The 25,613-nt window shown below is 49.3% G+C and overlaps 1 protein-coding gene across 1 annotated transcript in view; it reads right to left on the bottom strand.

Moving 5' to 3' along the window:
- SH3BP5 (SH3 domain binding protein 5) overlaps positions 1–25,613 on the bottom strand; it is a 77,516-nt gene that overhangs the window by 8,074 nt on the left and 43,829 nt on the right. Inside the window, exon 4 of the mRNA XM_055321099.1 lies at positions 6,331–6,495. Coding sequence (XP_055177074.1) covers positions 6,331–6,495 — 165 coding nt within the window. The remainder of the gene's footprint in view (positions 1–6,330; positions 6,496–25,613) is intronic.

Raw genomic sequence — 25,613 nt, 5'->3', positions numbered from 1 at the left:
TGGCCCTTTCCTGAATATCCTGCATCAGCCAGGGACACAAAAGAATCCGGGATCCAGGAGGGGCAACCTTCACCTTTACACAAATGAATATCAGGTCATCCAGATCAGATTCTGGGGGTCCCAGACATGCATGAGACCAGGGGACCAGTCAGCGTTCTGGCAGGAAATTCTAGTGGCGATGTCTCGTTGAGCCTGTGGATAAAAATCATTTTACATGGGATCCCTGGGTGGCGCAGCGGTTTGGCGCTTGCCTTTGGCCCAGGGCGCAATCCTGGAGACCCGGGATCGAATCCCACGTCAGGCTCCCGGTGCATGGAACCTGCTTCTCCCTCTGCCTATGTCTCTGCCTCTCTATCTCTGACTATCATAAATAAATAAAAATTAAAAAATAAAAAAAAATAAAAAATAAAAATCATTTTACAACAAACAATCGGGGGTTGTCGATGGCCAAAAACAAGGCCGCTGAAAGGTGCATCCCTTGATGCATGAAAATGATGGTCCTTTCGTCCGTTACATAAAGAAAGCAGCAGAACAAAGCCTGTTGTATAAAACAGACAGTACTACAGATGATTCTGACCCTAGAAATGAAGAGGAACTGCATCCCACGGAGATGGATTTCATGACTGATTGTCCCGTAAATACTGACCCATTCCGCAAGTTTACAAACTCATTTCAGCATTCCTGATTTTCTATACACGAGCTTCTCCTTTGAAATATAACATCTTACTAGTTTCTTCCTTAATTAGGGAGTTAAAGAACTATGTTCGACGTTTTATGTTTATCGGTTACACTTGTACCTTTTAAGAACATACATATCTTAGCAAAGGCTTCAATGCTTGAGATACTCTTAATTTAACAGAATTAAAACCATTCAGAGAAGAGAAGTACGAGGGAATTGATCTAGGCTGCCATGAGGCGACATGCTTGCTAAAATGAATCTCGACCAAGCCCAGGGCTAAGAAACCCTTCCCCTCTGCTTCAGACACCAAAGATTTCACAGTTTTGAAATGAAGGGCACAAAAACCATCCCACACTTGGACACTTAGGGAAACAGCAGCAACTCTTCAGTCTTGTCCGGAAGCTTAAGCATTAAGGATTTGACAACATGACCTTCACAAAAACCCGAAACCCCAACTTTATGAGACAGATGAAGACTCATATTGGTGGAGAACAGCTGCGTTACCATTGGACATGATACCAGGCTCCTCTTTAAGGAGTGGTGTGAAAGCATTTTAAATGGAGCGATTCATAAAAGCTGTGATTCGTGGCTACGAACAGGAAGGGTCCCCACAAGAAGCAGGATCCACACCAGCTGCACACAGGCCCTCGTCTATCTCAGCCTCTGGTCTGCAAAAAGCAGCAAAGTCTGTCTGAAATTAAACACAGGAAGCTCTGAGCACTTGGCAATATTGCCAGTGAAAACCGAGGGGGCAGCGTGCGTGTCACTGTCCCCTACTTCAGGCCACATTGGCTGTCTCCCAGCCCAATCTGCACCCCTACAAACATGCAACCCCCACAGGGAGCCCCGTTCACCCCCAAATCCTCTTTCTGCCTCCAGGGAGAAAGCCACCAAGCATGCTGCCTTGGTTGCATGGTAACTGAGGACCCCCCTTCTTCCCCCCCTCCCCCCGCCATCTGAAGCCCAGCATCACCTAGGCAGGAGCAATGATGGGCAAAGGGAGGGCTGGGTAGCACAGTAAAGGGGCTCTGCTAGGAAGGTCAAGCCACATCAAGCGCCGGAAAGCCACAGAAGGAGCAACAAGGAAGTCCCTCAGGGCCTCAAGGCGGCCACAGGCTGGGTGGAGCCACCGGATGGGCAAGGGCCACTCAGAGCGGGGGTGAACACTGCCATTGCCCTGGGCCTCCCGGGAGCCACTCCTGCCCTCCTCCCAAGCCTGGGCTGATACTACCTGGTCCAGACTCCAATCTCTGCACAGAACTGCTGCCCCCATCTCCTCAACAGGCTTTTCTTTTGAACCAGCATCACCGTGCACCCAGAGGTGCACATACTACTTGAGCGCCTACAGTGTGCCCGGAGCAGCCTAACAGGTATAGGTGTGCCCGCAGCAGTGGCTGCCACTCAAGACAGCACGGGATCTGGGCTGGCAGGAGGACCGCAGCAGCTCAGAGGGGGCACTTGAGCGGGCTCTCCGGGTGGGCAGCTGGGGTGAAGGATGTGAAGGGGGGGAAGCACAGCTGGCTGAAAGCACAGGCCTTATTAGCACAGGCTGCAGTCCCTTCCTGCACCCACATCCCAACACCCCATCTGCCAGCCCCGACGTGATGAGCACGCAGGACTCGACAAAGGAAGAAGGCAGCAATCAGCTTCCCACCCCCTCCCCTGGAGCCGGGGGGCTCCCGAAGGACATACCACCGAACAGGATCAGACGCAGACTCCCTCAGGATGCCTGAGAACCTCCTCCCCACAGAGGGCCCTATCTTGGAGGGGGCCTGCTGGCCATGGTCACCTCTAGGTGTGTCTACCTCGCGGCCTGTCCCAAAGGCCCGGGAACCGACCACCCACCCGGGGCCGATGCCGAGGTCTGAGGCTAGTCGACCCTAGTGGCCAGAACCAGCACCCAAGGGGTGGGTCGCTGCCCCTCCTCCTAGTCAGCAGGACAGAGAAGTGCGGGTCCCGGAGAGCCAGCCTGCCCCTCCGTAAGGCCCAGGGCAGGCAGGCGGCTGGGTCCCAGAGTCCTAGGGACCCCGCTCACGGCAGCACGCAGTCGAGCTCCAAGAACAGGGCCTGAACAGGCGTCGGCTGGACACCTCCTGGTGGGGCTGCAAGACGTCTACCTGGCGTGGCTCCTCACAGCCTTGTGTTCTGGCTTTCCCGACGGCTGTGCAAACCCCAGCGTGTTCCCATTTGCTCCACCACCCTTGACATCCCAGAGCAGAGGTCAGGGCCCTCCTCTCCCCCAGGGAGGCGGCTTCAGGGTCTCCTCAGAACCTCAGGCAGCTGGTTCAGACGCTTTTCAGATTCTGCTGCACCCCTGGGTGAGGGGGCCCATGGAAGTGGCTTCTCATCGCCATGCAGGAGGCAGGTGGCACACACGCAGCAGCGTCAGGGAAGCTGGCCTCGACAGCTCTGCGTGTGCCACCAGCAGGCCTGGCGTCCCTGCACCCAGGCAGTCTCCACACACGCAAACCACCTAGGACTCGAGGCGGGCTCAGTGTCCTCTCCTCTCCTCTCCAGAGGCCACCTGCTGCCCTTTCACCAACCGTTAATGTCTCCCCATTTCTAAGTCGCGGTTGCTTCTTCCTCTATCTGCTCTCTTTTGACAGGTCTCTGAAAAGCCAGTCCCTGTCCCCTCAGATGCCAGGTCTCCTTTCCCACTTGATGAAAAGCAGTCACTTTCCCATAAAGTCACTGCTTCAAGGCCAAAACAGCCGAAGCTGGAGGGGGCTCTGCTGCCCAAGCCCTCAAGTAGTGAGCAGCAGGGACCCCAGGCCCTGCATCCCCTGGAGGCCCTTCAAGTGCAGGCTCGACCACTCTGCCTCACCTACTGTGGCTCCTAAGGCCCTTCTTGACCCCAGCACCGAGCAGACAACCGTCCCTTTGTCCCTGTTGGTGGCATAACGTGTGGCCTAAGAGAACACTGGGACTCCCGGCATTGCTTACAGTTTCCTAGAATGCTGGCTTCAGCCTTGCCTTCAGGGTGTGGCTGCCCAACCTCAGAATAAGAAGTCTGAAGGGAACAAAGCAGACAGACTGATGGCCTGGGCAAGAACAAGGGTACTTGCTGCGGTGCTCCTCCACGGTGCCCAGGGGGAGGGCACACGCAGCCCAAACCACCTCCACTTCCTCAAAACAGCCTGGGCCTTCCTGAGCTCTGGACCATTAAGTGGTACTTTTTTTGGGAAAAAGAGGGTGAGGTGAAACTAGCTCCCTTCTTCTGAAGAAGTGGGCTTCCTGGGGCATCCAGAAATCAGACAAGGCAGGAGGCACAGTCTGTACCTCTCACTGTCCTCAGCAACCAACATTCCACAGGTCGTGTGCGCCAACCCCATGAGGTTTGGGGGAGCAGGCAACATGAGCCTTGTCTGGGGAAATGCTAAATCCCGAGGGAGATCCACAGTCAACCTAAAAAGGAGGGTTTGCACCATCCATCAAGTTCAGCATGCCCCTTTCTAGGCTGTTTCTCAATAATGCAGGACATGGTTGGAGAGGGCTGTCACCAGCTTTGTCTCTAGCTAGTGTCAGTTTCGAACTTTCCTTCTCCCTCAGCTGTTCAAACCTATGCAATGATGAAGGAACCTGGGGAAGAGAAGAGCAGCCCTAGGGTAAGAATCCCAGCCTGTGACCCAGAACACCTGCTAGTCTGCAGTGGTTATCCCCATAACCAAGAAGCCTCCAGTGGCTTCAGTGAGGACACACATCAGAAGACCGTCCCCAGGCCCTGAGGAGCCCGTGTGACCTCAGGAGGCCTGGGGCCATCTTGTAAAGCCTCACAAGTTGTGCACCACACAACCCCAAATAGCACTCTCAAAGACAACAGTATGAACAGCACTCCCGGGAGCTGTGCAATGTGGAAGTCCCAGGGACGCCTCTTCTTGATCAACCACTCACCATCCACCCTAGAGCCCCAGGACTTCCAAAAGAAGTTAAAAAAAAAAGGCATAAAGAACAGATTATTTGTTCCTTTCTAAAGAACAGATTAGGGGACCCCTGGGTGGCTCAGCAGTTTAGTGCCTACCTTTGGCTCAGGGCGTGATCCTGGAGTCCTGGGATCAAGTCCCACATCAGGCTTCCCATAGAGCCTGCTTCTCCCTCTGCCTGCCTGTCTCTCTGTCTCTCATGAGTAAATAAAATCTTTTTTAAAAAAAAACAACACAGATAAAAAGTTTCTGAAATGATATCTTAAGGCTGATTTAGATCTCCAATTGGGGTGGAGGGAAGACAAAAAGGAAAAGGAGACCTTTACCTAATTTCTTGGAAGGAGCTTTTTTTTTTTTTTTTTTTTTTTTTTTTTGGTCCTTTCCACATCTGTCAGACTGTGGCTTGTAAATTTCCAACTTCTACTTTGGTTTCTCGCTGGCTGACCCAGAAAAGCTATTCCAGCCTGTTTGTCTGAGCATCACACGTCCACTAGGGGGCAGGAGGCCCAAAGCCACACAAAGCCAGGCCAGGTATCTTGGGCTTCAGGGGAAGGTGGTACAAAGGCCTGACTAGAAGTCATTTGTGTGTCAGGCTATTTAGGGAAGCACAAGACCATCTTTAGTTATCAGATCCCCTATGACTTGAGCCACTGTGGCAGGTGACAGTGAAGAGAGAGAGGCTGCTGGCATTAACTGCTGACTTTTCTATTCTAGCCCCACAGGTGGCAAGACCAGGGGGGTTGCAGCCCCCTCTATGTCACCCCTCTATCTAAGGCCTTGGTTGGAGCTGCTAGAGCCACATGTCAGCTTTCCCACTCACCCTGCAGCAAATCTGCCTGGAGAAGGCGGGGGGGGGGGGGGGGATCAAGACTATTCTGTGTGACTCCTAGAAAACCCAGTGGAGTTAGGTAGAGGTAACGATTCCAACTGAGCCAAGTAGCTATCTTGATTCTGAGCTACGTGGTCAGAGAACAGGTCATGGGAGCTGGTAAAAAGCCAAACAATAATGGCATAAAACCTACAAGTCAAATCAGGGTAAAGATCATACACGGCCCACTTCCTGTTCCCACGCTGGCTGCTCAAAGCCCAGCCCAGCCCAACCCGAAGGTCAGGCCTGTGCCCACTGGATTCTGGTCTCATCTATCATGGCCCCCACCCTTCTGCCAGCAGCGCACACATCCCAAGTCCAGGCCCCACGTGATTTGGGGCCATTAATCAGTCTTCTACCTGGAATGCTAAACTCAGCTATTCCCCTTGCAACTTAGTGGGAATGGGCCCTGGAAAATAACCTGGTCCCTCCAGGAAGCCCAATCCACAGTCAAGACCTTCAGGGATGATCTGAACTAGACAAACTTCCACTGACACAGGGAAGGAACAGCTAGGCCCGTTACTGGAAGACTGTCACTCTGAGTATGGCTGAGTACCAGGCCAGCAGAGACCCCCCACGGAGAGACAACCTGTGACTTTCAGACAGCGTTTCTAGGCAACAAGCCTGGGAAGTCTGTTTCCTCTGCATGGGGGAACCAGGGCACACAGAGCTCATCAGGACCAGGGGGTAGTCCGGGTCACAAGGATGAGGAGAAGCGTGAAGGATGCTCCCACACCCCACCCACGAAAGGGAGGGAGGGCACCCGGTGCAGATGCCCACACGCACGCAGGCACCTGCAGACACGGACGCATGCTTGAAAACCAGGCCCACCCTGTACAGGCGCACACGGCTATGACTCATACCCTCTGGGTGGCGTGATTCAGCATCTCTTGCCAGGCGGAGTCGAACTGTCGCTTGTCATCCTCCAGCAGCCGCTGCTCAGCCAGGGAGATGGTTTCCTTGGCGGCACGGAGCACCTCTGTGGCCCTCTGGAAGTCCTGTGTGGCTTTCTGAGCTTCCAGCTGAGCCTGTGCAAGAAAAAAGCCTCGTGAGGCCTCAGGAAATGGCAGGGGCTCCCTCTGGCCCAACCCGCCCTCCAAAAGATGAGCTTCCTAAGGGCTGGCACCTGCCCTGTCCACCTCTGCCCTTCCAAGCAGGAACAGCCCTGGTGCCTGCAGGTTCTTGTAAATGCTGGATGAGGGAGTAGGTGCCAGGGAGGCGAGTAGAGAATTTTCACAGTCCAGGACCCAAGAGACCAGATAAACATGCCAAGTCTCGGTCAGAGCTGGAGATGGCAAACCACAGGTGTGGTTCCCCCTTTCCCAGAGCAGCTCTCACTTGCTAGCGATGCCAAGGTGGATACCGGGGTCCCCGACACCATCCCCGCCCAGATCCATGGCTCGATGCAATCATGTCAGGACCAGAAGGGCCCCCGAGATCCCAGTCGAATGGCTTTACTCTACAAGTGGCACTAAGAGACCCAGCCAGGCCACACAGCTGGTGAGAAGCCAAGCTGTGACCAGACTCCAGGCACCACAAGTCCCGCTAAGCGCGGTCACTCTGCCAGACAGGCCCTCGACCCAATTCACACTCCCCAACAGCTAGGGAGAAGGACAGAACTGTCACAACACGGTCCCCACTTTCAAGGAACGTCAAGTAGGAGAATGCACATGAATCATAGCAGAGCATATGTTACACTGCCACCAATCACATGTGGCTACCGAGCATTTGAAATGTCCTTAACCCACAGTGAGTGTGAAGCACCCCAAATTTCTTTTTAAAGATTCTATTTATTTATTCATGAGAGACACAGAGAGAGGGGCAGAAGGAGAAGCAGGCTCCAAGCAAGGAGCCCAATGCAGGACTCGATCCCGGGACTCCAGGATCACACCCTGGGCCAAACACAGATGCTTAACTGCGGAGCCACCCAGGCATCCCAAAAGCACCCCAAATTTTAAAGACAGCCCCAAAAAAAGAATTGTTAGTGATCCAACTTTTCATAATGATTACATGATGAAATAGTAGTATTTTGGATATAGTTGGTTAAATAGAATACCTTATTCAAATTAATTTCATCTGCATCTTTGACTTTTTTACTATAACTACCAGAAAATTTAAAATTACATAATTGGCTCACATGCTATTTCTTTTGGACAGTAAATTCATCTTCCCCAAGAGTGGCCCATGAGATTGCATCAGGAATCAGCAACAAAACCCTCTGGCCACAACTGAATTTCCCTGCAGAGTCCAAGCAAGCCACTGCCAAACACTGGCCCGCTGCAGCATCTGACCCACCCGCCCTTGGTTAACCAGATCAGTTACATAAGCCCTGGGGACATCCATGGGGTAGCCCCTGGGACTCAGAGAGGGGAACAATGGGGGCCCCATCCATCCTCAGGGTGAGCCTCACGTGACTTAGAGGAAGTCTTGGAGAACCGCAAGACAAAGATGGTTAAGGGGAACAAAACAGACATGGAACGTACCAGCCCTCAAGGCAAGGGACAGCTCTGTGACCTCGAGGGTGCCACTTTCCACACTTCAGGGGACAGTGGAGACATACGCTGCATACCACACCCAACCCAACCCTCCGGGATGACCATCTGGTCAGGGAACAGAAACAGGCCTGCAGTGGACATCCAGAATGTGTCCTAAGTAGCTGTGCACGAGCACGCCACAGGAGGGAGATAGACGGTAGGAGGGGGTCCAGGAGAAATTACTTCCAGGGGAGGGAATCCAGGGCTACTCCTGCAAAGAGAATGATCCAGAACGGAGGACTGAAAGACAAGATAATCTGAAAAAAAGGCAGGGTTGGTGGGGAGGTGTCCAGGAAGCAGCAGCCTCATGAACCACAGTATCTGAAGGAGACCTTGACAAAGACAGGTAGAGGACACGTATCTTGATGAGCACCGACTACTATATGGACTTGCTGACTTCTTATACTGTACACCTGAAACTAATGACAGCAAGGAATCAAATCAAATCAAATTAAAAATAAAAATACATATACTGCTATCAAATTTTAAAAGGAATCAAGAATGGTAGCCTGAATGAACACCAGGCTAATACTTCGACCAGTGGCCCAGGGGCCTGCCTGCCTGCGGTGAACCACTGTGTGGCCCCAAGCCACACGCCATATGCCCACACCCCCACACCAAGCTCCTTATCTGCTATGTGGTGGGGACAAGGGGCCCGGCCCTACAGAACTGACCAGCCCACTGCATGGTAACAAGACAGCACAGCATGCTCTCCGCACGGGACATGCTGCTCCAGATCCTGAGCTTCCAGGCCAGTATGTGGATGTCCCATGAGAGGACTGCCCTGGTGGGGCCCTCATCTGCCTAGCTAGCTGCACTGTGGGGCAACTGTGGGGAAGCACGGGGACCTGTCACTTCAGAGCTGCCCTCAACCTCCCCCACAGACCACCTACAGGCTTCCAACCAACACCAGCAGACAAGAATTAATCCTACAGGATTCTAACATTTCCCAAGGTGGGATCTGTACTTGTGTCTTTTAGGAAATTTTAGTATTTCAATTCAGCAACATTTAAGGGTAAAGTCTCTTCCCCCAGGTCTCCTCGCTTGAATTATGAAGTTTTCTTTCTTCAAACAAACAAAAGACAGAGCTGAAATGCGGCTGCTGCCACAGACCCAGTACCACCTTCACCTACCATCTTGCGTCTGGATAGTTCTAATGAGGGAGCCAGACCTCTACAAAGAGGGGGAAGGAGGCCCATCTGAAGGGGCCTTTAGAAGAACATGCTCTCTGTCGAGTCCATGGAGTTTCTGAGTTTTCCACAAGGCTGGTGGTATCAGAAACGTGCCTGCCTTGCCATATCAAAGATCGAACGTGAGCCTTCAGTCTACCCTTGACCCACGAAAACCAGATGGCATCTCTCCATCATTTATCCTCCTACTCATTCATTCAAGTGTTAGGTGGCTCCTCAGTACCACTGTCTGTTCTCTCCATCTTTCCTGGTAAGAGAGCCCATGTGTCTCAGGGAGAGGTAATGTGCCAGCTAAAGACTACTTCCCAGCCATGAAGATAGCTGCTAACTTCTTCCTAGCTAATGAGATGTAAATGGACACTGAGTGAGCCTTCCAAGAAGGCAGCTTTGTCTTCCATTTGTAATATGAACACAATGGCTGGTGCTTCAACAGCCATTTTGGATGGATCATGAGGCAATTCTCCCAACGAGTAAGTCCCTGCGCTGGACTGCATACCTCCTGACTTTTTAAATGACAGAAAAATAAAGGCTGATGTTTTCTGTTACACTCAAATCTAATGCTAAATGATAACACACCTCCCCTCTCTACAGCTGAGCTATTCTTCAAAACAGAAGTGACTACAGTAACTAGCACAGACTCGTCGAATCTCCTTCAACTTCTTTCTGGCTGCTCCCAGTCCATTTTACTGCTACTAAGCCCAAGGGACCAACCTTTTGGGGGGATTCCTAAAGAAGCCCAAAGCCCATGGCCTCTTTGTAAGGCATTTCATCCAACATTTTCTAAAACCACATTCACAAGGAAGGACCAGGCAGGTGCATACACAAGGGGAGGGAACAGTCTATCATCCTCTTGCTAGCAGCATATAGTACATTCAGTATTGCTAAGGAACCTCCTGGTGACTAATTTCTGGAAGGGAGGGATCCACCCCAAAATTAGGGGTTCCAAATCAATCGAGAAAACAGACACATTCAGAACAAACTCCAATACAAGACAGATTGTGACAGTAACAGAGGTGTAAAGTGCCATGTGAACATAAGGAAGAGAGAATGATTTGTCAAAGGTTTCCCAGGGAAAACTCGTCAAAGGAGAAGGTGTCAGGCACCAGGCTAGGTCATGGTAATACAGGAGGCATCCGTGAGTTTACACATACCTAACTGGGGACGGTTAACTCTGAGACTGCTTCCCAAGTGCCATAGTGGGACACAGGACCTCAAAATCATTAGCTGACTTAACACTCCCAACAAGAGCTGGCTATCTGGTTCTCACTGGTGTACGAAAGATGACACCCGGAAATCTTCGGCACAACAATGCCAACATGTTTTACCTTCAACCCCCCAAAAAGGACCTAAACCGTAGTATTAATATATTACCCATCAGTGTACACAAATCAGGTGGTGGTCTCTAGCAGAGAAACCCAGTTAGCAAACTGAAGGGCTGAGGCTCTGCTTACAAGATCTTGACAAGGAAAATATTGGGGAAGCTGGGTTTTAGCTGGAAGATGCAACACAGGAAAACTTCAAACCTCTTCACGACTCATAGATACTAACAACTTTCATGGAAACAGCTCTCTGGAAAGAATTTTAAAGGACTATTCATGAATGAATTTGCTAAGTGACCTTCATTAGACTCTAGTCTGGGGCCAGCAGTGACCATGAAGGCTTCACATGTGTGGGTATTCCATGGTGTCATCAACAGGGGGAGCAAAAAAAAAAAAAACAGGGGGAGCAGCAAGGGGCATGGGGAGAGGTCCACCATTGTCAAGGCTGCCAGGAGAAGGGAGAAGCCACAGTCATGGCTGTCTACTAGACTTCCACCCCAGCCCATGTTTGAGCTCAGGAGGAACAAGCTCTGGACATTTGTACTGGTTCCAACAAAGGGTCAGGGCAGAAGGAAGTTCACAGATCATCCAGTTCAAGACCTTCAGCTTTCAAAAGATGGCTCAGAGACACTTGCTGAATGACACAAGACAACTTGCTGAATGTCATACAGCTATTCAGTGCCAGGAAACCAGAGCTCCTGACCCCTAAATGTGGCTGTTCCTGCTCTAACCTCTCATAAGAGCTTCAGTCTACCCTTGACCCATGGAAAACGGGATGGCATCTCTCCATCACTGACCGTCATTCTACCTCCAACCTGCATAACTTTGGCAAGGACATCAACATTGGACGATTGGAGAATCCACCTGTAACTCATGCATAGCAAGAAGAGCTGTTCAATAGGCCAAAGAGGAGATGAGAATTCAGAGTGCCTCCCACCTGTGGCTCATGCGGGGGCCACTAACACACCAGCTGGTCAGCTAAGGAAACTGGAAAGGAGTCTTGTCATATGGATTCCCAAAGCCACGCTCCAGCTGGTGGTAGCTCCAAGTCACGGAAAGCGCCCCTACGATGAGACCAGTCTTGTATCTGAGTACTAGCAACCCCTTAAGTGTGGAGACAGACGGTTATAAGCCAGCAATCATAGCAGTTACTGTTTGAGCATTTATCCAGGGTCAGGTAAGGTGTGGGAGGCGTTCTGAGTACAGTATCTCATTTCAATCTCAAAATTATGCTAGGAGTTCAGTCCAGTTATCATCCTTACTTTATAAAGAAGACCAAGACTCAGGTGTAATAAATTGCCCCAAATCACAAAATCACAGTTAATGAGGGTGAGGTCAAGGCTCAAACCTGGAGCCTTCGTTCCAGATTTTTATTAAATACCGCCTACTGAGGTTATAAACCATCCTCACAAAGAGGTTAAGTTAAGGTCAGTCTTACTTCTGCACCCGAACCAAGGCCACGTTGGCCACTGGCACACACAGAGATCCAAGGAGGTAGGGGGTGTGCAGGGAGAAACCAGGTCGCCCACATGGATAGCACGCTGCCCCCCAGAGCACAGCGTCCACAGTGAGGAGCCAGCGTGCGGCCTTCAGGGTCCAGAAGCTGATCCCCAATGCCCGCTGAGCCTAACTTCTCCATTACCTGCTCCTGGGAACAACTGAGGTCCCACCGACAGAGGAGCAAGGAGGATGGACGAGACACAGGGAAGCAGCTGTCAAAATCACACCCCCAGTCCAGGGCCAGGTCCTCCTGGGAGTAGAAGCAATTACAGAGCAACCAGTCTTAAGAAACCGCTGGATGCTGGGGCAGGAAATGAAAGATGGGGGTACCCATCTAAAGAGGGTGGGAGGGATGCCTGGGTGGCTCAGTGGTTGAGCATCTGCCTTTGTCTCAGGTCATGATCCGGGGTCCTGGGATCGAGTCCCGCATCGGGCTCCCTGCATGGAGCCTGCTTCTCCCTCTGCCTGTGTCTCTGCCTCTCTGTGTCTCTCAGGAATAAATAAAATCTTTATAAAAAAATAAAAATAAAGTGGGTGGGAGACACCCGCCTGGGAGGGGCAGAGGCTGCCAGAGGTCAGGGCACCGCAGAGAGGGAGGTGCTTCTCCGGCTGGGTCCGTGCTCCCGCTGCGCTGGCCCCAAGCCCACGGGCGTCCTGGTTGGGTGGCTGCACCCAGCAATCACTGGCAGGGAACTCTCCGTCCTTGTTTTTTCTCTTCTCCTTTTTCAAACCTGATACAATTTTGTCGTTGCCTCTTTACAGTGTTTTTTCTCTTCTTTTTCAAACCTGATACAATTTTGTCGTTGCCTCTTTACAGTGAATGTTGTATGTGTGGCTGGGAAGGACGCATCCTCCAGCTAGAAGTTCATGAAGTCCCAGATTCCTCTCCAAGCCACCTGAGGAAACCAAAACCTTTGAACGCGGGATCAAAAACCCTGCTGGCCTCAGGGAAGGAGGGACGTCCGGGATGAACATCAAAGGGGACGGCAGAGAGGGGCATCCGTTCTCGGTGTGATTCAAGCTCCACTCTTCCGCGTGGATTCTGGGCAAGCCCCGTCAGCACCAGCTGCCAGTCAGTCTGAGCCTTTCAGATCTGAAAAACTTCCTGTCCCTCCACACCTGCTTCAAACCTGTGTCCGAGGTTAACTGAAGGCTGGCCAAGGGATAGGAGGCGGCCGTTCAGCTCTCCAGGATGTTTTGGATATAAACATTTTCATCAGAATTACCCCAGAGTAGATACATTTTCATTTGGAAGCATTTTCTAGAGAAAATTCCATGAAGTCCATTCAGTTCCTTGATCACTTTTCATCTCCAGTGTTTCTAATTTTTTCATTTTTCTTCAAAGTTGCTTTTATTAGAATCTGTTCTTTTCTACTTCAATAGATTTGATTCACTGAACAGTCTCATCTGTATCACATTTTATTAATTACAGCCTGTGCCATGGAGCTTTCCATTATTTCTATCAAACTCAATTTTCCTGGATCAATTTTGTACAGACCTAAAAACCTGCTGAGCATATGGGATAACTTTTACTCAGTCCCGACTGTTACCATGTCAGGTTAAGCCATCATCGGTTAACAAAATGCATAATACAGAATATAGTAAATGATATAGATTCTAATTCTAAATAAAAGGTCCACGGTGTGTGTATCATGAAAATCATGATAAGTCTGTGTACGGTTCTGAGATAGAACATAGGGCCTGCAGCTGTTTCAGAGGACAGGCCCCACAGCTCTTTAATGGACCCTGGTGTCAAAGGAGCCTCACGGGATTAGAGAAATCAAGGTCAGATCAGACTCTGTCCCGAGGTTAAAGATGAGCTGTTTAAAAATAAAAAATTAAAAAGCTATCATGTGTTTCAAACAACACAGCTAGGAGAGAGGAGTCGGAGATTTGGGGGGAAGGGGGGCAGTAAGGTCGGCCATGGCTTAATCACCGTAGAAACTGGGCAAAGAATATATGGGGCTCTATTACACTCTTTGCTGTACTTTGTATTATCATTTCTATTTAGGTTCTTCTAGAACCGTACTCTCTAATACAGGACTACTCTCTAATACAGGACGCCCTAGCCACATGTGGCTATGTATATTTAAATTAATTACAATGAAATAAATTAGAATGTCAGTTTCTCAGTCTCCCTAGCCACATTTCAAGGGCTCCATGGCCACATGTGGACGTTCCAGACAGTGAGGATAAAGAACGTACCCAACGTCACTGGAAAGTCCAACTAGACAGCACAGGCCTAGATACTGTGTAACCCTGAAATGAAGGGTGACCAAATATCTCAGCTATCATCCATATTCTTGAACTTGCTGTACTCATTAAAACAGAATCTGGGGCAGCCCTTGTGGCTCAGCGGTTTAGCGCCGCCTTCAGCCCAGGGCGTGATCCTGGAGACCCGGGATCGAGTCCCATGTCAGGCTCCCTGCATGGAGCCTGCTTCTCCCTCTGCCTATGGCTCTGCCTCTGTCTCTGTGTCTCTCATGAATAAATAAAATATTTTTCAAAAAATAAATAAATAAAACAATCTGCATTCCTGCTTTAGATGATTAATCATACAGTTAAAACCCCATAATAAAGGAACCTGGAGGATACACTGTGGCAAGACCTTGAATGTGGAGAAGGCCTAGCCCCTCAGTAGGGTGCTATGGCCCTGTTTCTGGCAGGACCATCTCCCATTCTCTGTGGTCACCCAAGCCCTCACACTGACCAGGGGTACATCTAACTCAAGGGTTTGGGGAGCTTTGGGGAGGTTCATCCAGGATTGTGTCCACCTTGGCTTGTCTTCCTTGCTGGGCATCTGCCTACAATTCACCTCTGGACCCAAGCATATGCAACCGTATCAGACCCAAGCGCTTCCCATTCCACTCATGTGCCACTGCTTTAGGTTGGCACCATTTATCACCCTACCAAACCTCCCCAGTTTGGCCAAAAGCTTCTGGCAGAAGGAAGGTATAGGCCTTGTAATTCCCCAGGGCACTGGGGGCTACTTAGTCCAAATCAGCATCTCAGAGCCTGTCAGCAAGAGCAGGTCTCTGATCCCTTCACATAGCCCTATCCCATTTCAACTACCAATGGCTTACATGGCCTCCAGCCATGCACAGCACACCCTAGCAGGCCCCCAAACCAAATCCTTTCTGTTGCTGCAGGGACACCACAGGTGCCCAGCCTTTCCCACCCACCCCAGCTAGCAGGATGACACCCACTTCCTCATTGGGCTTCCTCTTGCTCTCATACACATGCTGGTTGGGAGCAGCATCTGCTGGCTATGGAACTATCAGCTGGCAAGAGTTTGGGGCTGGGCTGGAGGCAGAGGCCTAAGGTAGGGGACGCCAGCAATGCCCAAGGTCAAGGCCCACATGACCCAACGGCATCCCAGGAGCCCCCAAGACATCTGGATCCTTCATCCACAGCATCACATCACCAAGTCTTTGGGCTCAAGGAGGTAGAAGCAATGTAAACCCATCATTTTGCTCTTATGGAAGAAAATTCAGGAGCCTAACAAGTAAAAGGGCTTGCTCCAGGGCCCAAGTCACATACTTGAGCTCTTAAATTCTTCAAATGCATGCAAATTCTGAGTTCCTCTGCTGTGGAGGGTTTCCCCAGATTCAGCACTGCTGTACCTTCCTCTCCACAAGCCCATTCAAACTGATCTCCCTCTCTGCCTTGGCGCCCCACACAGTCATTCCCAGGACACATCCAGCAACAAGACTGCCCAGTCTGAAGGCCAGAGGAACACACACAACAACCAGGAGAAGTCATCCCATCCTTTCCAGGGAAACACAAGGTGGACCCAGGCCACGACAGGCCACGACCCAGGGCCTGATCATCGCCCTGCAAGTTGAGGGGGTGGAGAGTGCTGCTTTATGCTGCAGGGCGGTGGGGAGGCGAGGGGGGGCATCCACGGACTCTAACTACATCTCATGACAGTTCTTTGCACTCGTCAGGAGCTGCTGTTTCCTGTGAGGATGGAGAAGCCTAGAGTGGGCATATGAAGAACTGGGATGTCAGAAGAGAGGACGGCACTTCCTCCCCTCAGCCACGGCCAGGGAATCAAAGGCTAGCAGCCGTGAGGCACTCCTGGAGCAAAGCTCTGATCCCCTACTTCTTCCTCTCCAGTGGACCGACTGGCCCTCACCCCTGAGCGCTGCCCCTGCAGGCACAGCCCTCCCTACTGGCAACCGTGCACAGAGCTGCCAGCAATTCCAGGGTCTCCTCTCCAGAGAGAGGGGCCCTCCAACACCAGGTGGACAAACTGGCCCCCCTGTGCACTCTCCAACCCCCAGGGACCCCAGCTCTTAACAGACCACAGTGCCAAGAGATGCCTTGGTGGCTGACTGGTTGAGGGCCTGCCTTTGGCTCAGGGCGTGAACCCAGGGTCCTGGGATCGAGTTCCACAACAGGCTCCCCACAGGGAGCCTGCTTCCCCCGCTGCCTATGTCTCTGCCTCTATGTGTGTGTGTCTCTCATGAATAAATAAAATCCTTAAAAAGAGACAGATAACCACAGCGCCAACAAAAGAAACCCTCGCAAGCCCTGCACAAACCTGGACCTGATAGAACAGACAGTTGGGCCACTGTGAGGCAGCACACCACAGAGAACTCCAGAGAACTGGGAGCAACATGGTCTATTCCTGGCACTGGCAATGGCCATTGTCTTGAGTCTACAACCTTGAACAAGTCATTAGACTTCTCAGACTGGAATGCCAAGGCCTCTACTAACTCCCAGGGAGCCTTGTCTTCAGTACTGAGGATACATAATTACAGGACTCACAAGGTCATTCCAGAATGTGGTTCTGGCTTCAACAGGTGCAGTCAGTCAGCAGACAAATTAACCCCTGAGCTATTTTGCTTCTGCCATCAGCATTTGTTGTGCATGTCTGCAAATCTTCCAAAATAAAAAGTTAACAAAATGGTCTCTCGAGGCATGTTTCCATCAGCTATCATTTTGCTCTTTATCTACCACATAGTTCTTTCTGTAAACTCAAAGCTATGTCACTGGGTTGAGTAACAGCATAATACAAGGGCAAAGGGGAGGTCCACACTGTCAAGTTAAAATAGAACAGCTGTGTCAAAAAAAAAAAAAAAAGAACAGCTGTGTCAGGTCAAATACTTTAAACCAAGAGTAAGAAAGACATTTTTTTTTTAAGAAAGACATTTTTAATACAGCTGGGGAAATCTGAAGGAGGATCAGGTACTGGAGGATATTACAAGAACTTTAATTTTTTTAGGTGTGAAAACGTGATCTCTTATAGATTTTTATCTACTAGAGATAAAATATTAAGTATTTGTGGTTGAAGTTATACCATATCTGAATAGTTTCAAAATAGGAAAACACGAGAGGAGAGAAGATGTGATTGGCAAGATGTTAGCTGCTGGTGCTGGTGAAGGGTACAGGGCGCTCACTGATTATTCTCTCTGCCTTGCTACAGACTTGTAAATATGCCATCATAAAAAGTGGTATGGGGGGATCCCTGGCTGGTTCAGCGGTTTGGCGCCTGCCTTTGGCCCGGGGTGTGATCCTGGAGACCCGGGATCGAATCCCACGTCAGGCTCCCTGCATGGAGCCTGCTTCTCCCTCTGCCTGTGTCTCTGCCTCTCTCTCTCTCTATGTCTATCATGAATAAATAAATAAAATCTTAAAAAAAAAGTGGTATAGGGTAGCCCGGGTGGCTCAGCGGTTTAGCACCGCCTTCAGCCCAGAATGTGATCCTGGAGACCGGGATCGATTCCTATGTCGAGCTCCCCGCATAGAGTCTGCTTCTCCCTCTGCCTATGTCTCTGCCCCCCCCCCTCTCTCTCTCTCTCTCTCTGTCTTTCATGAATAAATAAAATCTTTTTAAAAGTTAAAAAAATAAAAAGTGGTAAAGAAATGTTTTTTGAAGACTTGGCTATTTACCTGCCCCATAATCACAAAACTCCAGAAAATGTTACTCACCAAAAAGACAGAACAAAGGTTATCTGTCAAAAGTTGTCCTCACTAAAGACTAAATTTAAGTGAAATAATCAAACCAAAGAAAAACCAGTAAGATTGCCAAGGAGGCCAAGTAGAGAGAATGTTGTACTAGCAAGAATAGGTCTCCAAGGGCTCCCAACCTCTCAGAGCCCACCCCACCCATGTTTAAGATGCATCAGAATGTGGGGGTCCAACACTGGCCTCCCAACACCCTGTTAATGGCCAAACCGGTCCAGCTGTGTATCTCTTCTGCTATGAATTAAAGCCCTCAGCTCTTGGGCAGCCTAGGTGGCTCAGCAGTTTAGCGCCACCTTCGGCCCAGGGTGTGATCCTGGAGACGGGGGATTGAGTCCCACGTCAGGCTCCCTGCATGGAGCCTGCTCCTCCCTCTGCCTGTGTCTCTGCCTCTCTCTGTCTCTCGTGAATAAATAAATAAAATCTTTAAAAAAAATAAAAGCCCTCAGCTCTGTCTCTGACAGAGACAGAAAAAAAAAAATAGACTCACTTGCCACAAAGCAGTTATTAGCACAAAGCACTTGCAAGGCAGACTGAAACCAAACTCCAGGGACCTGGCTAAGTCCTGCCCCTCCCTGCACCCCACTTCTATTGCCCTGAGGAAGAACAGAGGAACTTGGGCAAGGGTGTTTATTAAATCCTACTGAGTGCCAGATGCCCCCCACACAAGATATTCTCACCTCTAGCCCTGCTGGTTTTCTGTTTTTTGGTTTTTTTTTTTTTAAGAGTTTCTTTCTTTATTCATGAGAGACACAGAGAGAGAGGCAGAGACCCAGGCAGAGGGAGAAGCAGGCTCCATGCAGGGAGCCTGATGCGACACTCAATCCCAGGACCCTGGGATCATGCCCTGAGCCAAAGGCAGACACACAACCACTGAGCCACCCAGGTGGCCCTGGTTAAGTAAGTATTGAGCCCATGTTACATCCAAAGAAATGGAGATTAAGAAACTGGTCCAAGGTCACACCCTAGAAAGAAAGGACACAAGACTCAAACCCAAGCCCTCTGGCTCCAGCAACCTGGGGAGGAAAAGCACAAACACAGAGCCCTATATTGCTCTACTTCTCCAGTGGTAAAGCTTACAAAACAGATTCCCTAGATCTGGACGAGAAATCACAGGACCCTCTGGGCCACCCTCAGTTCGGTAAACAATCTCCCCCACACCATCTGCACACCCACTCTGCAGAGCCCTGTGGCCAAGAGGTTTTCTCTGTAGAGCATCCAAAGGCTTGACAAGCCCTGCCCGAGCTCCCCTCCCCCCATGTTCTGCATCTGCACCGAGGAACAAATGCGCCCTTGATGTTTCCAGCATCGGTTCTTACCCAGATTATTTCACAAACTTTCCAACTCATCTCCTAGCTTCCAAACTCACAGAGCCAATTGAAACCCCACATGGTATCAATTTAATCTCACACAATTGCACTTAGGACACCTGGTGATCTTTCTGAAATACACATCTAATGACATCACTCTCTAACACTCTCCCCACCCCCAACACAACTTGGCCATAGCCCAGGTTCTCACTTCCCATCCACCCAGAGAGGCCCAACCCCTCACCATTCCTTCAACACTCTCATCCTTTTTTTGTCCCATTGCCTCTGCCAGCAACACACACCCTTCCTCCTTGTCTCCACCTCACTACTTCTATTCATCCCTTAAAACCCATCACAAACATCCCATTTTCTGTGAATTCTTTTTTCACTACAGCACGCTGAGCTCATTTGTTAATCATACCCTCTTTTTTTTAGGACAAAAACAACAACAACAAAAACAGTTCTTGTCATCCCTCAGCCTTTTCCTTGGAGTGAACAGCCTTATTCCAGGACTTACAGGTTTCCTTCCTTTTCTCAACTCCCACTGATAAATTTTCCAACACTTGATGGAGAACTCATTCAGATTAACCTGCACTGCCCCACAGCAGCTGGGCACACAAAAGTCTGCAGGACAAAAGCTTCTTGAGGGCAGGAGCTGTGGTTTATACTTTAACACTCACAAAGACCAGCGAGGAGATGAACACACATCCCCGCCCAAAGCCACTCTCATAGGCACACTCGGGTTATATTGTCCATCGCTGGCTCCTATATCCCATTTGGCCAAGGAAGGCCATGATCATACTCTGCTGACATGGGAAGGCAGACTAATTAGTGCAGACTAATTAGCAGTCTCCAATTGATTGGGTCAGGAGATACCCACCATTCCCAAAACAATAATGACTCCAACTCCTGCAAATCACATTCAGAACTAATTCAAAGCACATTAAGAAATGAATCTAAAATAATAATAATAATAATAAACAATTAAAAATAAATAAAAATAAATGAATCTAAGGTGACATAGATAAGCCATGACAAAGAAAGACATCATTAGATCACCACAGGGTGGTGAACTCTGGATTCCAGAGCTGGCCAGAGCTTCACCTGCCCTCCTTACCATCTTCCCACTTGCTGGGCATGCCATGTGCCAAACTTCCACGGGCTACCTATGCTCCACCTGTCTCCATCTGGAGGCTGCTTTCTAAAACGACTAAAATAAATGGGTTCAAAGTCCTTAACATTCCTCCTAACCCCTGAGACATGAAATAAAAGAAATAATGGGAGTATCTGTTGATGGCCCCTCCCCACCAAGCTGGGATCCATAAAAATAAGTTCTCAAGTGGAGAGATTCCTTATATCGGCCAGCACTAGTCTCCACAGCCAGCACCCCACAGCCACTTGGCTTCACTCCCATGAGTCTTCCATTAACATAAGCAGTGGACACACCCATTCTAGACAAAGCGATTCCCTTAACACTCATTCCACAACCTGGAGTGGATGGTTGGGAAGAAGGTTCTTACAGCTTTCTATTCTTGGTCTGGAAGACTGAGAGAAGCTCAAGGAGGGGGCCTGAAGGGAAATGAGGGAGGAGAGGCAACAGTAGGACAGTTCAACACCAGGACCACCACTATGTGCTAAGTGACTGGCCAGTCCCGCCAGACTAAGGACCCTTGGAATTGGTAAGACAGCAGAAAAGGGGCCAGGAACCACAGTGTCTCCTTTCTGCATAGTGCGTGGAATTTCTATGACCTCTACAGCAGCATAACCAGTGACCCAAGGAGAATAAGAGGAGCAAGGAATGTGTTACTGAATTGTTTTTAATTCCCAAAAGTTAGCCTAGCAGCCTGTGACTGCAGTTGTGGAAGAAATATGCGTTTAATTAAAGTACCAAGCTAGGGTACAAATGATAAGCCACAAACAACTCCCTCGTGGTCAATCTTGTAATGCGCCTTGTGATTTTTTTCCTTCGGTGGCTCACACAATCAGATTAATGTCTCTCTGGGCACAATTATCCTTGGACATGCCCATTTACATGATGTGAAAACTCACTTGAATAATGACCTAACACTATACCCTACATTGCAGGGTGTGAATGCCATCCTCTCAAGATCTACATCCCCCTTCTACTCTACCTCGCCTCCTCCAAGCTAAAAGATAGATTACCCAGGTCCCAGTGGGTCTCCAGAAAATTTGTTTCTGGGTGAAATCTTGCCCTCTCTGAATTCACAGGACCAAGTTTCTATACTTATTTCAGCTGTCTGCCGCATTACAAGGCAGTGGATGTGGAAAAACACTTGGAAAGCTGCCCAACATTTGAACATACGGACACCACGTCTCTTGAATTATTCTGCTCTTCAGAGTCTTCTCAAGATGACAAACTCTCTGAACACAGCAACCATGTTCTGTACAGCTGTGAGCCACCACCAACAGGAGGGTGAGGAATGTGCACTTAGAACCATGGAAAGGTCACTTTCAATCCCTTCTTGAGCCAAAGACCTTGACTACCCCATCCCACCTTCTTGGAGCTTCAGGCTTCCTCGGGTCACTTGGCACCATTCATTGCCAGGTAACTTAAGTACAGCCAGAGGGACAACTGATTCACTGAAATATCAAACCCCCCTCCTCCAGCCCATCTTCTGCCTTTGGAGCAGCATGGCTTGATTTTAATTTCTACCTGTGGTAAGACCTCCCAAGGAATTCAAGGTCGGGGAGACACGAATGAAAATGAGGACTTGGGGGGCACCTGGGTGGCTCAGTAGTTGAGCGTCTGCCTTTGGCTCAGGTCCTGATCCCAAAGGCCTGGAATCAAGTCCCGCATCCGGCTCCCCACAGGGAGCCTGCTTCTCCCTCTAGGTCTCTGCCTCTGTTTCTCATCAATAAAACTTTTTTTAATTTTAAAAATTAAAAAAAAATGAGAACATAAATAAGAGGGAGCACAACCTAGCTCCCCGCTTTGCTCATTATCTGTAAAAGCTAGGGGGTCAGCTATGAGACAAGGTAAAGATACCCATGGGGCCACAGCCAGCAGACCCCAGCAGGAGCAGGCTGTCAGGAAGAATGATGGGACATGAGAGCACAGGCATTCGGGGCCCGTCTGGCCACTGGAGCCCGTGCCACTTCAAGTCACCTAGGGATCTCTGAAAAAGACAGGGATGGCCTCGGTAGCAGCTGGGTCCCCAGCTCTGGGAGGCCAGGGCAACACCAGCTAGCCTGACAGGGGTGCTCCAAGCAAGCTGGGGCTCCTGGCAATACCGCCCCCCCCTCAACCTTTCCACTTGGTACTGCCAAGCAAAGCTGCTCTGAGGCCTCAGGACCTCTCCCAGCTCTAAGGGGTCAGAAACAAACTGCAGCCAATGAAAGAAAGAAAAAGAAGACAACCAGTGGAAGAATCCAAACGTCCCAGAGCCAAGACGATTATGCCTTAGCCTGTGTAATTCAATCCCAAGCATCCCTCCCTCCTTCCATCAAGCATTCATTTCACTTTTACTACGTGCCATGAAGATTTGCAAAGGATAAGCCATTTCTGTCCTCAAGGCACTCAGGTTTCTAGGACAGGGTTCTTAGCCCTTGGTGTGGCAGTCAGGCACACAGAATTGGACCTCAGATGGCCTGGGTCAAGTCCTGGCCAGGCTGCCCACTGGCTGAGTGACCCGAAGCACTTTAATTCTCTGTGCCTCAGTTTCCTCATCTGCAAAATGCAGGTTACAACAGAAGCTACCTGATGAGGTTGCTGTGATGAGTGAGTTAACACATGCAAAGTGCTCAGAAAAGGCACCCAGAAGGCCATATGGAAGGGTCGGCTGTTACGTAAGCAAGCGGTATGAGCGTTACTCACTCATAGTTTTTGTGTTTTTTTTTTTTTAAAGATTTTATTCATGAGACACAGAGAGTACTTGCTCACAGGACACAGGTGACCTTTAAGGGAAGCTGATAAATACCTCGGAATTAGGTTTATGATGTACACACCCATGCACACAGGTTTTCAGAGGATGACATTGGTAGCTTTCGTCCAATTCTCCAACAAGCAAAGCTGAAGGAAGCTTAGCGAGGTGGGGGATCTCAGGACAAGAGTTACACCGGCCCATGCCCTCAGTGTAAGCAGGCAGAGGGTAAAAGCCAAGTAGTGCCGCCCAAGAGAACTTTCTGCAATGACAGAAATGTACTCTATGTGCACTATCCCAAAATAGTGGCCATCAGCCACACGAAGCTCTTGGGCATTTGAAACGTGGCTAGGAGACTGGAGAACTGAACTTTTAGTTTTATTAACTGTATTAATTTGCCTTTAGGTAGCCACATGTGGCTAATGGCTCCCACTCTGAACATCACAGAGCTAGTCAGGGCACAGAGGAAAACATCACAGGCAGAGCACGGGATACACAACAATGCAAAACACTGGGGGACATGTTCAGAAGCTGAGAGCACAGCAACAGGATGTACCCAGCAACTGGGGGGTGGCGGTGAGGCGGGGCACAGGGTGCAGCACGGAGAACACGGGTGCCAGAGGATGAGCGCCAGAGCAGACCAGAGAGCCCTGTGCGCCGCCCTCAGATCCAGGCCTGACGCTGGCCACGCACAAGCTGTGCTGGATGGGTCAGGGTGCTCCAGAGATGTGGGGCCAGAAGGACATGTACTCAGGCGCACCTCGTTCTGTGGCACCTCACTTTACTGCACTTCAGATATATTGCCCTTTTTTTTTTTAATAAATTGTAGGCTTGTGGCAACCCAACATCAAGCAAGTCTATCGATGCCATTTTTCCACAGCATCTGCTCACCTCACGACTCTGCTACATTTTGATAATTCTCGGAGTATTTCAAACATTTTCATTATCATATTGAATTGCTATAATCTCGAGATAAAACGTGAACGGGTGAGGAGTCAGTTGCTTCTCAGGGACATGCAAAGAAAGTGTTTCTTGAGATGGCATCTACTCCTGGTGAAGATGCTTGGAACACTGTTGAAATGACAACAAAGGATTTGGAACATCTCATAAATTCAGCTGATAAAGCGGTGGCGGGGTTTGAGAGAAGCGACTCCAATTCTGAAAGAAGTTCTACTGTGGGTAAAATGCATCACATGCTATAGGGAAATTGCTCATGAAAGGAAGAGTCAATCAATGTGCCAAATTTCACTGTCATTTTAAGAAATCACCCCGGCTATCCCGGCCTTCAGCAACCACCACCCCGATCAGTCAGCAGCCATCAGCATCGAGGCAAACCCTCAAAGAGCAAAAACATTACAACTCACTTAAAGCTCCGATGATAGTTACACTTTTTTTTTTTTAGCAATAAGGCATTTTTTAAATTACAGCATGTACTTTTTTTAGACATCATGCAATTGCACATTTAATGTAAACAGTTTTTACAGGCAGTGGGAAATTAAAAAATTCATTTGACTTGCTTTATTATGACATTCACTTTATTGCAGTGGTTTGGAATCAAACCTGCACAATCTCCAAGGTCTGTTTACAGAGAAAGATTTATTTTAAGTAATCAGCTCGTGTAATTATGGTGGCTGGTCCAAGCTCTGCAGGCTCAAGACTCCAAGAACAGGCAAAACTTCAAATCCAAAGGCCATCTGCTACAGAATTCTCTCTCGGAAGCACCCAGGTGGCTCAGTCAGTTGAGCATCAGCTCTTTGTTTCAGCTCAGGTCATGATCTCAGGGTTGTGAGATCAAGCCCCCACATCAGGTTCCATGCTCAGCATGGAGTCTGCTTGAGATTTTCTCTCTCCCTCTGCCCTTTGCCCCACTCACTCTCACTCAAGTAAATAAATCTTAAAAAAAAAAAAAAAAAAAAAGATTCACTCTTGTTTGGAGGTGGTCACTCTTTTGTTCCATTCAGGCCTTTGACTGATTGGATGAAGCCCACCCATAGTATGGAGGACAATCTGCTTTACTCAAATCTATCAGTTTAAATCTAAATCTAATAAACGCCCTCATAGAAATATTCAGGATAATGTTTACCTGGTCACTGTGTGACCCAGCCAAGCTGACACATAAAATTAACTATCGCATGCACTAAAGTTTTTGGAGAACTACCAGCAGAACTAAGTCTAACAAGATTCGGTTGGGAGGCAGTGGAGATGGGTGGGGGAGGGGCACCAGAAGGCAGGAATACCAAGGGAAAGGCTATTTCAGTCTTCTAAGCCAAACGTCAAGGCTTCTACCAGAGAGGTGGCAATGGGAAATGAGTCATTTAATCAGCATTTGTTAAAAAAGTATGAATGGATTCTGTGACTTGACAAAACACATACACACAATCACACCTTCGTGGGAGCTACAATGTCCTCATAGGTCTCTGACCCAATATAAAGGACAGGAAG

This window comes from Nyctereutes procyonoides, unplaced genomic scaffold, assembly GCF_905146905.1.
Source record: "Nyctereutes procyonoides isolate TBG_1078 unplaced genomic scaffold, NYPRO_anot_genome, whole genome shotgun sequence".
NCBI classification, from domain to species: domain Eukaryota; kingdom Metazoa; phylum Chordata; class Mammalia; order Carnivora; family Canidae; genus Nyctereutes; species Nyctereutes procyonoides.
Note: the sequence above shows the minus strand (reverse complement) of the source record. Positions and strands in the feature narration are given on the sequence as shown.